The following is a 17979-nucleotide window of genomic DNA, read 5'->3' as shown; positions in this document are numbered from 1 at the left end:
TTTTGCTATCAGTGTGAAAAATATTTCTCTCAAAAAAAAATGTTTCTCTCAAAACCTAAGTCTTTGCCACGTTCCTATTGGCCAGTCGGGTAAGCACAGTCTTGTCTTGGGAGTCGATCTAAATCATTACACCATTGTGCGCTGCCTTATTTGAGCTTGGAAGCTAGCGTTAGCTTACTAGCAGCCAGCCCACTTCTAAATAAATACCTTTAAATTACCTTAACACTTTTTAACAGTCAAGCTGAAACACTGGCGGTGAGCTCCAGGTCCTGCAGCCGCAGCCGTCCGTAGTATCAGTACGTAGAAGGCATGCCAAGTCCTGCATCCCTGCCAAGACTTGCATCCACAAGGGAAAAGGATTTTATAAAGGCAAAGTAGCTAGCGTTTAAAAGCTAAGCTATACACAATTCTTTGTCATGTTCATCAGTGATGATTATAATTTAAGAACGTTTAGGGACATCCATGTTTTCTATCATTTCCTTGCTGCCTTGATGTAATTCTTGGCTGCAGTGAGGGTTAAGAGATGCATTATTCAGCAGGAATTACTGTTGCTGCCCAAGTGGGTGCAATTCTTGGCAGGGATGCAAAATGTGGGCCCAATATCAGGAAAGCAAGCCCTGGTCATGGCTGGGGGATGTACCGCTGCTATCGGGTGTGGGGCTCTCCGTGTCCTGCTGGATCTCCAATCAGATCAGGTCGAGGTCTGCAGCGAAGCTTTCAAGGAACTTTTCCACACCGGCCGAGCCCAATTGAGGGCGGTCCGTCTGCGGCTGCAGGACCTGGAGCTCACCGCCAGAGTTTCAGTTTGACCGTTAGGAAGTGTTTAGATAATTAAAAGGTATTTATTTAGAAGTGGGCTGGCCGCCAGTTAGCTAATGCTAGCTTCCCCGCTCAACTAAGGCAGCGCATCTATTCAGCGCAATGGTGTAATGATTCAGATCGACTCCCAAGACAAGACACCTGACTGACCAATAGGAACGTTGCCCCGCCCCGCCCAAGACATTATTTTCACAACGAGGGAAAAATCCTGAGAAAAGAGCAAGAAACTGCCTCGACAGCAACGTTTTGAGAGAAAACATTTTTTTTGAGAGAATTATTTTTCACATTGATAGCAAAAAATATATATTTGAGTTTTGGGTTTTTTTGAAGGATTTTTTTTCTCAGAAATAATAATTTATATTGAAACTTTTTTTAGTCTCAAATATTATTTTTTGCTATGAAAACTTTTTCTCTCAAATATTTGTTTCTGTTTTTATTTTCTCGCATGTAATAAAGAAACAAATCTAGTTCCATACCCACCCGATTTGCATGGAAGTTGGTGTAAGGGTGTAGCCTGGGCCGAGGACATTTTGAAGAGAAATATGAACCAAGGGGCAGATCCACATACTATTCTTCCCTCTCATCAACATTTCGAGATCGGGCGTTTGTGTTACATTCATGGTGTGTTGGAATAATCGGAAAAATGAATTCCCAACTGTGAAATTTCCGCCTGCATTAACATTGTGAGATAGGGCACTGTTTTTTCAGGCGGATTCAGGCCAATACTGCGTAGTTCAGCTGTGCGCCGGGGTCCTGATCGTCCTGTCGGGTTTGTATTCGCTATGACAACCACCTCGCTCTACATTATTCCTCACATGTTATGAATTTGCTTTCTTACTGAAAATATGGTCATTTGCGTCAATCATGTTGATAATCATTTCTTTTTCAGGATACTAAACTCTTAAAGTTAATCCAATTTATAAACTAACACTATCTTTCCATTAAGGTTAAGTAATATCAGTCTACCAGTACCGGTCTACTCAGGGCTGCACAGGGGTGCGCTTGAACCAAGGAAACAAGGGAATTTTTGGTATTAAACAGCATTATGCCAATGTGTAATTCTGTCACACTAATGCCACCTTGTTAATACGCAAACATGTCATTATGTGTCAGGGTCAAAATTGCATTAATTAGTCATTAGTGCCAGTGTCATTTGACGATTTGTTATTTTGTAACTACGTCGATATGCCATTCAATATGTCATTATGTCCGCTAACCTCGTTGCCAACCTTTAGGAGGTGACGTCACTGTTTAGAGATGTCTGAGCTCTGCGTTTATGTGTGTTTATGTACTGTAAATTGGATATGCTCTTCCTGAATACAGTCCATTGTCTTATTATCCATGTAGCTGGAACCTTCTGTTGATGTTATTTCAATTTCTCCATCCCTGCTCCTCTGTTGTATTGATCGATGTCATGTGCTCGGTCTTAGCTTTCATTACCACAAAGTGCTCTGGAACTTGTTTTGAAAAAAGCTACACACATTTTATACTGCTATACTGCTATTACTCACATATTATACTATTATTGTAGTTTTTCTCTGGTATCCATGTAAATTTTCATTCTGCAGATTTGTCTTCCTCACCAAATTGTCTGTATCTTTTAAAACGTGGGACCCTCAGCCTCCAATCTTTTGAGACAGGTTTCACATTTTGCCAACACTTTGTCTGGAAAATTTGTATATATTGGATCCGGTTTTTACTCACTTTAGTGTTTTATAAATTCTTTTAAAAATTGTGAGTTGCATGATAATATTGTAGCAATAGCATGGAGAAAGTGATGTTTTATAATTGCACTTTTAAGCATGTTTGTTTTCATCATAACATTGATTGATCTTTTTGGAGTTGGATATGTTGATTGAACCCCATTGGGACAGACCATTATTGATTTTACACCATATCGCATCATTTGACCTTGGTTACTGAAACATTTCACTGTTTAAAAAGGACACTGTGAAGGGATCTATTTTTGAAGCGTACATTTTTTGCCTGTGCAGTGGTAGCGACGCAACTTCCACTATATGTCATTTATGTTAAAATACAGGGCATCAAGGCTTTTTATATGGAGACAGAAAAGTGGAATGTGACATCAACCACCCATGAAGAGCAACACGTTGCATGTTGCACGTTGCAGTGGACCTCAATAGTTTCATACTTGCAGGACGGTAATTACGTTTCATAAAAAGGATCTTAGAATCTTTAACCCTGACCTTTACATACTGAACGCTCCTAGGAGTGATCATACAAATAATATTTTTTTGGGGGGGAGGGGTTGGAACCAGATGTGCAAAAATGAGCAGCACTCAGAAGAAGGATTATCTCCTCATAATTCTGTCTAAGCATTGAGTCATAACTGGACGTCGTCAGCAGTTGCGGAGAGGTTCTGAACGTTAAGTTTATGGGCTTCTCATTATTTATTGTTAGGGTCTCCCCACAGCCCAATGAAATGTTGATGGCAGTATTACTGCTAGTTTGTTGGCTCCTCACTCCCACTCACTACTTATGCAGATGCAAATGGTGAAAAGTCTCTTTAGACAGACCCAGATTCGCACATGGAAAAGACATTAGACTGATCCACCTTTCTGCTCTGATATGAATAAATATTCACAACTGTTCTTCCAAAGGGCACGACCAGAGAGCGTTGGATTTGCTGCAGCCTTGGTGGTGGTGGTGTTGTTGCAGACATGCATGATGAGGCCAGACCCCTGCCTGAACAGGCCAAGGACTGCAGTGGTGCAGTGATCTAAACTAGCCGTTTCCTGCCTCTCCATCTGCATACAGTAAAAAACAAACATTCCTGTAAATAAAGACGGCTGTCCAGCCACTGTCTTCCCAGCGACAATGGTATTGACCGTAGTCAGATGCTCCGCTGATTAAAAATTGATCCATTTTGAAAAATCTAATCAACTGAATAGGATTCTTTCATACGTGGGGTGGGGTTGGGTGCATTTGTTGGGGGGAGGTTGACACAGCTGCTGACACAGAGAGGCAGACCTGTTATTAACCCCTGCACCTCCATGCAGCCCCCTGCACCCTGATCCCCAGTTCACATCCCCCTGCGCCCCGGGACTAGACATGGCCCAGACGGTCTGAATTATTCAGCAGTCAGAGAGAGGCTCCAGCCACTTGGCCTGTTTATGCCTGCCGGTAGAGGCTGGTGGCTATAATGGCCAGTCCAGAGGAGCCCCAGTTCCCAGTGGACCAGAGGAGGGCTACTAACGCTAGGCTGCAGGGGATGTGAGAGCGAATTCATCAGGGGCTGAGGTTGCGGCAGGTTAATGATGCCACACGTCTAGACGAACGCTTGACTCACACCCTGCCAAAAAGGCAGTGGGGGGGGGATGGCATTGGGATGCAATAATATTTTTTTTTATCTTGGAAGGGAGAACAAGATTAAATCTTGGGACTTATTTATGAAAGAGCAGCATTGTTGACTTTGACCATGATCCACAATTGACCTGAGCCCCCCCCCCTTTAAAAATAACAGAACACAATGAATATCTGCAAACCCACCAACAAGACCAGACCTCATGCTATATTCTGGTAGTCCCCCTTTTATGAGAAGGAAGTGCAGTAAGTAACCTTTATCACAAACGGATCAACTGTTCTGACATAGCTGAACGCCATTCATGACACAGAGATTAAAAGATTGTCTTCACAACCCAACTCTGATTACCCACAACCCCTTCTCATCATCCCAACAGCTGGAGAGGGCCCTCGACTCCAGCACAGAGTCACTCAGTAATCAGGGCATGTCCCCCAGAGAGAGAGGGGGATGAAGCTCCGGGTGCGATTCTTGTTTGGGAGCGGTTCAGGTTGCTATGTTGTCTATCACCTTGGTGATCACGTGCATCCGCTCGGTGTCTCTGAGAGTGTAAACACAATAGGAGATGCGGGACGTAAGAAAATGACCCCCTGGGGGCAGCACAGATGATCCAGTCAAAAAAAGCAGAATACAAGATCTGGTTGGCATCTACCTGGAGGATTCCTAATAGAGAAAGCACTCAGACAAAAAGCAATCATTGTTGCGCAATAACTCTCAGTCATCATTCACTGTGAGGACAGACGCATTATAAACTCCAGGCAGAGAGACAGAGGAAGGTGTTCTTATTATCATCCACTGGAGATTTATGCACTTAAAGGTTGACTTCTTTGAGTGAGTGGGCTCAATAAGTCTGATGAAGCGGAATGAGTTTAGCCTTCAATAGGTACTATCTGTGCTGGACTGCACCACCACAACGCACATTCCTCCCTTCTCCGGGATCTGATGCCAAGCACATTTACTGTTGAGGTCAACATCACTGCCATGATTGAACCAAACCAAGGGCATCCCACAGAAGGCTACAGGAGGGACACAGAGACACACCCCGCGTCCATTTACACTAAAGTCATTTCCCCAGCTCCTCTCACTCAAGGTGACAAAGAACATCATTCAGAAATCCACGCGCAAATGCTCCTGATGGCCCTCATCGCAGCACAGGCTCCCCCACATTTAATCAGAACAGGGCAGCGAAAGCAGGCAGGGAGAAAAGAGCTCCTTCAAAAATACAAGACATCCATTCAGACATCCAAGCAGAAATGTCTCAAATGTAAGGGCAAAGCAGAGAACCACGTGCACTGCAAATTATTTTTGCTTGGCTGCAGCTTAAATTCCCATGCTTGCTTATCATAAAGAAACACTGTTCACACTCTAAATATTGGTACAACATTAATAGTCAATTGCATCATTTCCATGCAGCATCAAGCTGAGATGAGCTAAACATTCCTCTGAGGTCTGCACAGATCTCCTGCAGCCAAGTGCTCAGGAGGACCCAGAAGACTGTCCACTTCACATGCATGTCCCCGGGTTTGTCACACAAGTTGACCCCCCTCCCACCTCAACCAAATGTCTGTTCCTTAGGCATACTCTTCCTCCTCTCGCATACAGCAGAAGCCTGGAGCAATGTTTAGCTAAACCTGCTGGCCTACGTAGGCAGGGAGAGTCCCCAGAGGGCTGAACAATCAGACAATTTCAAGATCATGAAGCATTAAACCAATCCCGGCAGGGTACACTAATTAAACAGCCGAGCCCGGCACAGCCAACCAATCCCCACAGAGCAATTAAATCCATCCCCTCTAAAACACTGTGGAACCTGTCTGGGGAAAACTGCCGAGGAGTGAGAGAGAGGAGAGAAAGAGGGAGAGATGGAGTGGGGAGGGGAGGAAAATATCATAAAATTCTTCTAGAAAACTAGAAGAAGAAAAAACTATAGGGGGAATGCGGCAAGAGGCTAACAAGGGGAATTGAAAAAGGACCAACTCAATTCCGTTCTTTGTTCTTTTCTCTATTTTTCCCATTAAAATTCAAAATGTCTGCTGGGGGGTGCGGGGGGGGGGGGGGGGGGGGGGGGGGGGTGAGTCTGTGACCACATTTAAATGCAAAAAATAGTGACCCTGTTGCGATCAAAAGTTGCATATTTAATTAAGATTACAAGGTCTGGAAAGCACTCGTGAGACTGAATGGAAAGACAGAATAGCCTCAAGGCCTATATTACACACCGGCAGAGCTGCTAACACAGTTGCAAACCCTAATCAATACCCCGATACCCTCCACTACGAAAGTAAATGAACAGGTGACAAAGGAGGCATGACATCACTGGGCTTTTCAGGGAACAACAAAACCCGATAAACGGAGAGGCTGGAGACAGTGGAGAGATGCAGACTAATTTCGGGGAGATACTGTACCTCCTACACACGCCAGCAATAACTCATTAGACTGCATATGTTAACATATATAATTGCTGCTGTTAGAATGGATAATAAATGAATAGTGTGATACATTTTTTACAAAATTGAATGGCCAGGTAGGCAAATTCTTCAGTTTTTCTGTTTCCCTGGGGAGGCTCCCACATGGCGCAAGTGTATTTCGGTGGTGTTGAAGAGGAGCCGAGAACGCCAAAGGGGGTAAGATTCGAGTAGGAGCCGACTGCAAACCAGAGGTGTGGACGGGGAGATAGACTCGCTCTTCTCTCTCCCCGAATCAGGCGATGTATAAATCACAGAGCCCTGCTTCATGTCTCCACTTCCTGTTCCTCTCCATTAAAAATGATAAACTGTACCTCTTGAAGTCACTCGCTCGCTTTAGGGTCCCAGTCTGCACCTTTCCTGGTGAAGAAGCGGGAGTGCGTGGCTCAGATTTATTCTATCCCCTTCTATGTTGGGGATGAATAAGAGAGTAATTAACTGTGTGGGGGTAGCAGCTGCACAAAGACGAGACCGGCTAACACAACGAGCCCTGATCCATCTGCTTTGCTATAACACACCTTTTTGTTTTATTTTGATAAATAACAGCACATCTGCTTTGTAATAACAAACGCTGGGTTAATACACAAAAGACCACCAAGAGGCCGTCTATCCTGGGTCTTCTCTCTTCCCACTTAAATGAGGACAAATGGGTCTTACGAATGGGTGGCGTGAACAAGGCTATTCCTCCGATCTGGTAAACACACTGAGCAGTGGCACATAATGAGAGCGGCTGAGATCCCCGAAGACAACCTGGAGAAGGCAAGTGAAGCATTGATCTCATGAGCATGCTGGGCCCAGGAGCACCCTTCACACCATGCTAACCTGAGCTACATGACAACCAACATCAGAAGACACACACACACAAACCATACAAAAGCCTGCCACTTGCACATTTGGGGTAAGAAATTAAAAAAAGAAGGTCTGGTCATGGAGGACAAATTGGACAATAGAGTAATGAAATGTAGCAAGTGAAAGCCTGCCAAATACAGCTGAGGCATGCTAGGTAGAGAGATGGAGAGGCCGAGAGAGGGAAAGGCAGAGAGGGAGGGCAGTGGGATTCATCGTAAGCCCAGTGAAATGAACAAGAAAGGACTGTTGCTCAATACGTCTGCTGTGGCGTCAGACAGTCAAAACAAATAAAGCCAAGGCCGCGGTGGAGAAGCGCAGCTCAATATGAACTTGCTGGGCTTGGGACTGGCTGTCAGTGGGGAGAAGGGACACAGCTTTATGCCCATGCCGATGAGCCATTACCTCTCCCCTCCTGATGCTTCCGCTTGGCTCACTGTGAGGGAAGAAGAGGCTGCCCTACTGCCATGGAGCCGTCCTCCAGCAGACTAATGTGTCCCTGAAGTTTTGTTAAAGCTGGTTATTTACTCCTGCACAGCAATTGCTCCAGCCTGGGGGCAGCAGAACGGAGAACGCACTGCTATGAAAAATCTGGCGTCTCCAGCTACGAAGCACTGTCAACTACCAAGGGGGCGTTCCTGCTGAAACACTGGGGTTATTGTTTTTGTTGGCACGTCGCTTCATAAGAGAAGCCATTTTAAAAAAACAGCTTCCAAAAGCAGATATATTCAGGCAGGTAGCCAAAAGACCAAAACGTGACAAATTCTTGGCACTCATTAGCCACAACAATTAGTGATCAATACAATGAAATCATAGGTCACCTGGCGTCAATCATTTCAGCTGCTCTGGTTCAAGGAGGTTTATAAGGTAATTTCCTCCAAATTCTATTTTAAAAAAAAGGAGGTTTAGTTTTGTTTGTTCAAGTTTCGAGAGATCAGTCTCTGAGATCTCTGCTCGATTAATGAACACTTAAAAGCAACATCTCTTTTCTAGAATAACAACATCCCGGTGTCTCTGTAACATCCACAGGGCATGCTGTCAACAGTTTTTTGTAAAAACTATATATTTGGTAGAAACTAGGGCTGCATGATATGAGGAAAATATCTAATTGGGATTATTTGGACTGATTTGCGACTGCGATATGATTCACGATATTGAAGGGAATGATCATGTACTATTTCATGGACTAATATTAAATCTTTAAATAATTATAATAGTAAATGCTTTTTAGATTGCCAGGAAACAAAGATGTTTTCTGTAGTGTGTAGGATAAGATGTGTAGGCCGGGACGTCTCTGCAGCCCCACAATACCTCATTCAGAAGGGTTTGATGCATATTTTGACTTTGACAAATATTGTGCCCCTCTGCAATTTGGATATTGCACTAGTCCATATTGCGCTTTTGATAAAACTGCGATTAATTGTGTCGCCCTAGCAGAAGCAACTTCCAATGAAAACTGCTTACAGAGAGGATTCTAGACCTCCATACGCATCACGTCGCCGTTTCGCTGTCTACTAGAAGTCGGACATTTTAGTCACTGTTAAAAGCTCACCTGGTGGTAGTTAATAACAAATAATCAGACAGGTGGGAGGTAACAATACCAAAATACACAATTTAGTCCAACTGACAAAAGGTCTCTTCCATCCATAAACTGTAACAAAAATACAATATACACTATGCTTCAATCACAGCGAATGCAAGCCATGTTAAATCAAAGATGGCGTAGAATTCCTTTTTTGGCTTACCTGTTAGAGTCGAGTCATGGCTCGAGTGCTGCAGTGTGCTCAGTGCTGCCACTGGTGGTCAGAAGCTATATTACCACAACAATGCCAAATAAAAAAGCATTCTTTTTTACGCAGCTTCCATCTTTGATTTGACATGGTTGTATTGATAGGAATGGAAGAGAGTTTTTTTGTTGAGAGTAAATCGTGTTTTTTGGGTTGCATCGGACCGACCTAATGTTTTTACCACGTCATAGGTCGCTAAAGAAGATTTTTAACATTCTTCCCGTAACGAAGTGTATGAGCCGATCAGGAGCTGAAATGTCGGATTTTGCAAGGTAGTGATGCAGAACAGTGATACGTAGCATGATTATGTTTTGACAGACACTTGCTGCAGTTGTCATTTGTTTGAAAGCTCTGAATAACGCAAAGGAAATTGCATTCAACGGCATTGCATCGAGGTGGATGCAGATATCTCGGAGGTGCTCATGTCAAAACCTAGGGAGAAAATAAAAGCAAAGCTTAATGCGTGACTAAAGTAAAGTGAGAAAATACATTTTGGTTGTAATTTGAATGAACCAAATCATTAAAATAGAGCTTTCAGGACATTTCAAGCATACTATTGCTGATATAGACAGTAACATCATCACAGCAGCACATATACAGCAGTCTGCAAACAGGAGCACGAGCAAGGCAAAATGATTGGATAGGTATGGAAATCTACTTGAAGGAAGGTCAAAGTGATTAAGCTGACATTAATGACAGGCCTAGTCTTCCTGTGAGAATGCTCACGGTAGCTGTCTCTAAACCCATTTGTCATTCTGCTTCCAACGCTGAAGCATCTGCTTTGAAGTCTCTACCACTAATGCTACACAGAGAGGTTAAACAGCTTAATGCTGAAGTCTATTTCACTCCTCTCGCTCTCTAATGTTCCCTGCGTTTTATGTACCAGGGTTATGGCTCCTGGATTTCACATCTCAATTTGCCCCAGATAGTCCTGTAAAAGCTCCTCTCTTTTTTATTTTGCTTTGTTGTCACTGTCAAAAGAACAGAGGGGTAACCCAAAGGATATGGGACCGTGACAGACATGCCCCACCCATCGATTCACAGAAGTGGTAATAATGAAAGCATGTTAAGAAATGTTTATATGGGAGGCATGGGTGAATCGAACCATTGCTGATTATGATGATGGGGCAGCTTTTACATTCAAACACAGCCCTTAATCTGCTGGAGATTTTTTTTTTAAACCTGACAACAAAACACAACTCTTGAAAAATGAGATAATAAGCACATATAGCACCCACTGTGGAGGTCAGCTGGAAAGCCTTTTCATGTCTATCACAGCATATGAATGGAATGATACAGTCATTATGATAAATAATACAAGATCTGAGGCGCTCTGGACTTCCTTCTTCTCCCCTACAATGAGATTATACTGATGAATGTGACATTAACAATATCAGCAAACAAATATATGAAAGCATGAATGAAATGGAGACAGACAACGATTCTCACAGCCAATTTGAGATTGCAGAGTTGGTGTGAGCGTGCATTTGTGTGTGTGTGTGTGTGTGTGTATGAGAGAGAGAGATACTGGCAAACAGCACACAGAGCAGGCTGGCAGCGGAGGCAGCCAGGCTCACAGGCTGCAAAGCAATTTCACTGTTTGGCAATACTGTTGTCTCTGTGTGCGGATTAGAGCTGACACCAGAGCAACTGAGTCATGCTAAATGTAGTACAATCACAAGCTTTTGTTCCTGATCTAAAACCCCTACTGCCTCTTAGATTCGTGGAAGAGAGAATGGAAACAAGGCTAAGGAATGGTAACAAATAAGTGGAGTATTATTTTGCCTTATGAGCGTAGCATTGCGACATCGCTAAAAACAACAGAGGGATAAAAGTCACTGGTGGTAAAGGCATGGAGCCAAAGTTTTCTGAAGTAAAATCAAATACAAAAGTCTTTTGTGGTCTGATTTGAGAATTTGACTTGTGAATCCTTTTTCTCGAGTATTGAAAGGGCAATTGAAAAAGGTAACAATATGTGTGATGCATAATTAACTAATATAGCATTTCAGCTGATAGGATAGGATGCTGCATTTCCACCAGGTTTGACCATACATTTCTACAGACCCAATGATCTCTCTCGCTCTCTCTCTCTCTCTCTCTCTCTCTCTCTCTCTCTCTCTCTCTCTCTCTCTCTCTCGCGCTCTCTCTCCAGGTACTGTATTGGCCCAGAGTTTTTTGGGCCTGCCAGGACCTGGCAGGACAGACCCTGACCCGTCCTTTCCACGCTCGCCCACGGAAATGCCATCTGGCTGGTGTGAATGATTACCACAGCAGCGGCCGGGTGACCTGCAGCCAGCAGGAACCAAGGTCACTCCACCTCAGCGCTTCGCACTTTCCCTGCCCTCCTTTCATCCGCCTGCAGGTGAATTATTCAGCCTGTACAACTGGGAGGCACAAATCTACTGCACAAACACAAAAAACTGCACTCTCAGTTTACTGGTATAACTTGTAATGAGAAAATAAATGTTCCTGTGTGGTATGCTAGAATAAATAGCTTGTAGATGTCCTCAGATATAGCAAGAATACCGTTCTATATGGGTTTAGATGGGGCAACAGCCGTAATGATTTTTACACTGCTAGAACCGGCTCCAACCATGACTGAATGACAAATAAGTGAATTAATTGATTCCTGACATATGTAGCAGAGGATGTCACATTTGACCTACAGGCATGTTTGCAACCAGAGGCTTGGAAGAATATTCACCAGAGCTGCTGACTATACTATCAAATTCATCCTCACCCTGTGAAATATGAAATGTTTCAGAGTTAAATAAAAACTGAATTTCAGCCAAAAATTAAACCACCACTATCAACACGTGCATGTGTTTGGCAAGCTGTCGTGGTCAACTGTCACATCACGTTACATCACATTACAAACACCAAACATTCATATGATTAACAAACCGATTCAAAAGCATCAAAAAGAGCAGTTTTACAGACTAGACTTAGAAGACAAAGTTAATGTGCGTTTATTATATTTGCTAGAAATCAAGCCAATGTGTGTGCATTTTAGCTTTTTACCCCCCTTTTGAAGACTTTGTCTTTTTACAAACTGTTTGCACAAGAATCCATGTAATTCAGAGTGTGCTTATGGTTGACAATACCCTCTGGACTACATGGAAATACAATCTAACATCTTATAACCTAAAAACCAGGGATTCTGCAAGGGGGCCACCTAAATTAATTTAATTATTTAGCCACCTTTATAAACTGTCAATAATCAATTTGCAAGATTAAGGGAGGCTACTACTATTCCATAGCCAGTGGTATCAACATTACTTTCCATGAGGATAAGGTCATTCAAGGAAACCCAAGCATGAAGTAACACTTTTCAGCAGGCATTATTATTATTGTTATTTTATAAATAAATGGCTGTATGCCTTATGATGGTCACAGACTGGATTGGATTGGATGGAGACTGGCTACCCTTTTATATACCACTACATCACTGCTCATGACACTAGGTAATGGCTTGGGCATCCTGAAGGGGCAGTTCAGATGTAGCTCCTGGGCTACTCAGTCACATTTAATGAAAAACCTTGAATGTATACATCTATCATAAATGTCCCATAGTCCTCTGGAGGCGGGGTGAAGCAGTATGATAGCCCGCAGAGAGGCTACATGAAGCCGCAACAACAATAGCTCCCCTCGCCCCTCTGGATCCCTGCCTAAATGAGAGAGAGGGAGAGAGAGGTCCAGCGGCTGGGAGCTGGAATAACACTCGGCCAACACAAGACAACCGAGAGCCACCAGATCGGATTTCTCCTCCTCGATAGGCTAGTCTTTTCCGAGGGACACGGACTGCCATGCTCCTGTCATTTCTCATGTTACAGAACATCAGTCAAACGGCAGAGACGTTGCCCTTGCGCCGGCCGAGGCTGATTTACAAACATTAGCGGGGAATACAATTACACAGCCCCCTCCCCGGCCGAGCAGCTCTATGCGGCTTCAGGAGAGAGAAGAGGAGGGGGGTGGAGTGGAGTGGACACTGAAAACAGCGTTTAGCTTTACCAACCTTAATTCAGCGCTTGCTTTCAGAATTACAAGCTTATAGCCTGTCAGCATTGTGGTTTATAAATTCAACTTTCAGCCCAGTGGGTTAAGCTAAAGGCTACGGAGCTGACATGCTATTTAACAGGACTAGGTGGCTACATGTTATGGCTGTGATACAAACAAACTGCTCACCTGCCACATTCTCCACGATATTAATTAGAAACATGTTTGTACAGGCGATACAGTCCAGCGCTTCAGCGTTCAAACACGTACCCTTTTTTTTCTTTTTCTTTTTAAACTGGTCGTATGTTACACTGTCATAACGTTTCTAAATGTATGCTACAGCCAACACAAATGGATACATACGTTCAATAAATGTCCGAACAGAATATCTAATATGCACAAAATAAACTTTCCCAATCGCACATAAAACTTCCCAGCATGCAAATCCTTCAAAATGCAAAAATGTAACATTACAACAATTGTAGGCTGTTACTGAAAGATGCAGCAAGAACGCAACGGCCGTCGACACAAACCGCATAAAACATTAAGCTGGGTGGAAAAAGTTACAGCCTATGTCCAAGAACAGAGATTCAGGGGCGCATTAAAAGTTTCCGTACATGTAAGTACGCCGGTTCTGGTCGCGGACAATACAGAGTAAAAAAGGCAGAAAAGCTAATGGCATCAGTGCTGTCCGCGGTGCTGATCCCAGATCGGTGTGGCTAACACAGAGGCTGTGCTGCTCCACGGTCGCTCCACCGCGGATCAATGATTGAACTGAACAAAGGCAGAAGAGAGATCAATTTCTAATAACTATCAATGCAAACACCGCTAGCTTTCGTCTTACATTCACCCAAAACGAAACAACACGCACAGAGTACAGTAACAAGACGTATCGCTGGAAAAATAAGCCGAGAAAGGTGAAAATAGCACTAACCTGAAGCCGCCGTAGATCAAATTTCTTCCAATATTGAAACATCGATCCTACATCGGCGGCCATCTTGGGGGATATTGAGGAGATTTTTTTCAGCGGCTGCAATAAATATGTGGGCTGGATTCCCCCTCGTTAAACAACGTTTACGATCACCGGTCCCACTTTAAAAAAAAAATAACGAACTGACTTAACACAAGACTCCACCGAGATGTTTGACAAGTCTGCCAACATGTTTTGTGGAAGTAAGAAGGAAAAAAGTAGACGATATTTTTGGTGAACTGCCCGGGTCTTTGAAAAGTAAAGAGCAAGTGTGTCCGTGCCTCCGTCCCCAACATTTACTGGACAATTGCACTTGATTTTGCTTTGGCAAAGTTATCAATACTGACGTAAAGCCCGGGGTTGATCAATACCGTCTGGAAAAGGGGAAGGAGATGATGTGTAGATTAGTGGAGTTCAGGGAATTTAGCCAAGCCTACTCCCCCCCCCCCCCATTTTTTTTTTTTTACAGTGTTTATTACAGGAGCATACGGGACAGTAAGCTACAATTAGAGACGGTGTTGGTAATATCGACAAATGTAGTCTAACTATTATTAGAATGTCACTTAACGTTAGTCCACATGTCATTTTCTCATAATACAAATTTGACAACATATATGAATATAACTTTCATATGTTGTGATTATGTTTTTTTTTTACCGGGCTATATTATGATTTTTGTGTATGAGTTTGCTTGAGGGTCAAAGTCTGTGTGACTGTATTGATTATTTTTTTTAACTGTGCATTCATATTAACAGAACAGCATACAAATGGAAACGTATACATGCAATATGAGGCAATAAACATTTGCTTTTAGAGTGGAACAAAAAAAATGTCTTTTTACTTGTCAGATTTCCTTAGAAGTTAATGGCAGCACCCTTGTAAGAGGACATAAACTGTCACGTTTTCCTTTGTCTAACTTAATAAAGCATGAGGGTGTTCTTTGTCTAGACCCACTTAGAACAACTCATTCCTCTGGTCAGGGAGCACACTCAGGCTGCTGTAGTGCTCCAACACTGGGGCCAGGTGCTCCCCCTGCTGACACCAAAGTGGTAGAAGTTAGGTTTTGTAGCAGATGAGCATTGTGTGATTTCCTCCATTAATTATACTATTATCACAGAGTGAAAGTATCCATCAAGACCAGTGGTTAAGTCCACGTTCCACCTCCTGGTTACTGCACCCCAGCCTCATAGTATAGGCCTACTATCTATTCTAGCCAATATGAAAATCAGTCACAGGTAGAAAATAATATCCTCACAGGGTTTTATTTTTAGCACCACAGGGAACAATGATATATTAGACTGCCATAGACAAACACCTAAGGGGAAAGATGGGGAGAGATTATTAAAAGTTTTTTTTATATTTGTGGCTCTAGGGTGAGGCTAAAATGCAGGATTTTAAATATAATAAGGAAGCTATTACATGTATGAGAAATCCAGGATTCACAATTTGGCTATGGAAGATAGATTCTAATTTTTACAATCTTTAAATATGGACAGGAATATTAAGAAATACCAAGTCACTTCTCAGTGGGATGATGTTGAAATCTTGTCATCGCCTTAGTTTTGAGACATCCATCATCCAAAAATTAAGCATTTGATTGATATTTTAGAAGAGGATCTGATTAGTATACAACCCATTTTGCAAAACTCGTTATGTAGAAGTCTCTGGGACACACTTCGCCAGAGAGGTGAAAGGGCCAGGTTATCTGGGCCCAGGCCCAGGCTGAAGCTCGGGGCCAGGACCCGTCAGCAAGTGAGGAAGGACCTACAGTGCATAATGTTTTCTCAGCTGAATCTTTGACGTTGTCTCTGTACCCTGCTCGGACCAAAAAAAAACTATCTTTTGCCATCAGATCATGTAAAGTGTTAGTAATCACAGACATTTTCAGATGATGGATAGGAACACTGAGTTCTGGCTCAACAAGAATGTAGAGCACCCAGGCTCCGTCGAGACCCAGGTGGGACCTAAACCCACAATCTCCTCCTCCACAGTCTGATGCTTTGTCTGCTGGGCCCCTGAATCCCCATTCCTCATAAAAAATAGCTGAATCTCATGGCCTCAATCAGTTCTGTGCTTCTGAATATAATCTTGACCTCACATTCACCGCTGTCATCAACAAAGCACTACGGGCCTCTTCCAGGAACCTTGTCACCCTCTTTAAATGAATACATTATTCTGAAAAGGCTTAATCTAAAAAGTAATGCACGGTTAGTTAAAATGAGGGCCGTGCACACAGAAGGGAAATCATCCAAGAGCAGTAGAATCATTGTTTTGATGAGGTCAGTGGATGAGGGATTTCAAATGAATGTAGTTCTTGGGAAGTATGTGAATTAAATTGCTGACAGTGTATTTAATGAACTAGCATCTTGTTGATAGATAGATAGATAGATAGATAGATAGATAGATAGATAGATAGATAGATAGATAGATAGATAGATAGATATTTATTGATGCCAAAAAAATGGGAAATTATAGTGTTACAGCAGCAAATGTGCAACTGCTTAACTAATGATAAATATGTAGATTAACATATTGGGCAAGTTGCAATATTGTGATGTCTCAGAGTCAATGTTGATGATTGACAGAAGATTCTTTGAGCTTGGGGCGTCCTGGTGTAGCTCCTTCTCTCTTTCTCCCCCCTTTTCCTGTCCTGAGCTGTCCTCTCAAATAAAAGCCGAAAAAAATGATCGTCAAAAATTGTTATGGTCGTAAAAAAAAACACCTTAACAACATATATGTGCTCATATATAGACATATGTACAGAAACGGTCAAAAGTTTGGGGTCACTTACAAATTTCCATTCCTCTCCGTTATAGACAGAATACCAGCTGATCTGAGTGGGTGGCTGATCTTTAATGCAATATCTACATTTCCCATTATCAGCAACCATTCAGCCAATGTTCCAAAGGCACATGCTGTTAAGTAATCTGATATCATTTTTAAAAAAAACTAACTGAAAAAACATTAGAGAACCCTTTTGCAATTATACATAATGTAATCTGAAAACTGCTGGCATGGTTAAAATAACAACAGCTCTCAGCTGGTATTCTGTCTAGTATATATATATATATATAATATATATTGTCCCTCTCATGACTCATATATAGTGAGCTTTTAGACCCTCAGTGACAGTCATCAGAGGGAGATTTCTTTCTGAAGAATCTGACAACATCTACTGTTACAAAGAACTACACACCCTAAATCTGGCAGACCTGGTGTGATTTTAATACTTTAAATGTGTCTAAATAAAGCCATGATTAGTTTGGGTTACCATAGCAACTTTTATGTAACCAAACAAGTGGGTTAAAACAAAAGAGAATGATGGCTCGCCAAAATGTGAAAGGTCTCTGATTTGACAGGTTCACGTGTGTAACAGCGTGACGTTTACAGTTCTTAGCAGGAGCAAGGTTAAGTCGTAAAACTATAATTATACGCGTTGCAGTAGTCTTTTATTGCATTTGCTTTATTTGGTAAAGGTTGCATTTACAATGAGAGTCTAGAGCATGTACCTCTCCGCAAGGGCCCACCCACTTGTTTGCATTCTCATCACCAGTGCAGCTGTTCACAGTGTGTAACACTACGTTCAATCCACCTACTTGAACCAATCGATGCAAGGACTTGCTTGTATTGATGAAAATATCTATGCATCTGAATGACTGAATGAAAAAGAGCTATTTTGCTGGGAGGGTTATTAGAGGAGCAGATGACGTTTTATTAAAATATTCAGAAAATGTGATGATGTCTTCTTGTCAAAGTAGAAATCCTATCAACATAACGAAA

The 17979-nt window shown here is 42.5% G+C and overlaps 1 protein-coding gene across 2 annotated transcripts in view; it reads right to left on the bottom strand.

Moving 5' to 3' along the window:
- The window catches only part of cux2b (cut-like homeobox 2b), a 99058-nt gene extending 84445 nt beyond the window's left edge, over positions 1-14613 (bottom strand). Inside the window, exon 1 of one of the 2 annotated variants that reach the window (XM_034871690.1) lies at positions 14164-14613. In XM_034871690.1, the coding sequence (XP_034727581.1) occupies positions 14164-14226 (63 nt within the window). In that variant the 5' untranslated portion in view covers positions 14227-14613. Of the gene's footprint in view, positions 1-13418; positions 13902-14163 lie in introns of those variants that run through there. The other variant, XM_034871691.1, reaches the window with a different exon arrangement.
- Between the last annotated feature and the right edge of the window lie 3366 nt (positions 14614-17979).

The sequence above is a fragment of the Etheostoma cragini genome, chromosome 5, assembly GCF_013103735.1.
Source record: "Etheostoma cragini isolate CJK2018 chromosome 5, CSU_Ecrag_1.0, whole genome shotgun sequence".
Lineage (NCBI taxonomy): Eukaryota > Metazoa > Chordata > Actinopteri > Perciformes > Percidae > Etheostoma > Etheostoma cragini.
The sequence above is the reverse complement of the archived record's forward strand: the minus strand, read 5'-3'. Positions and strand labels throughout refer to the sequence as shown.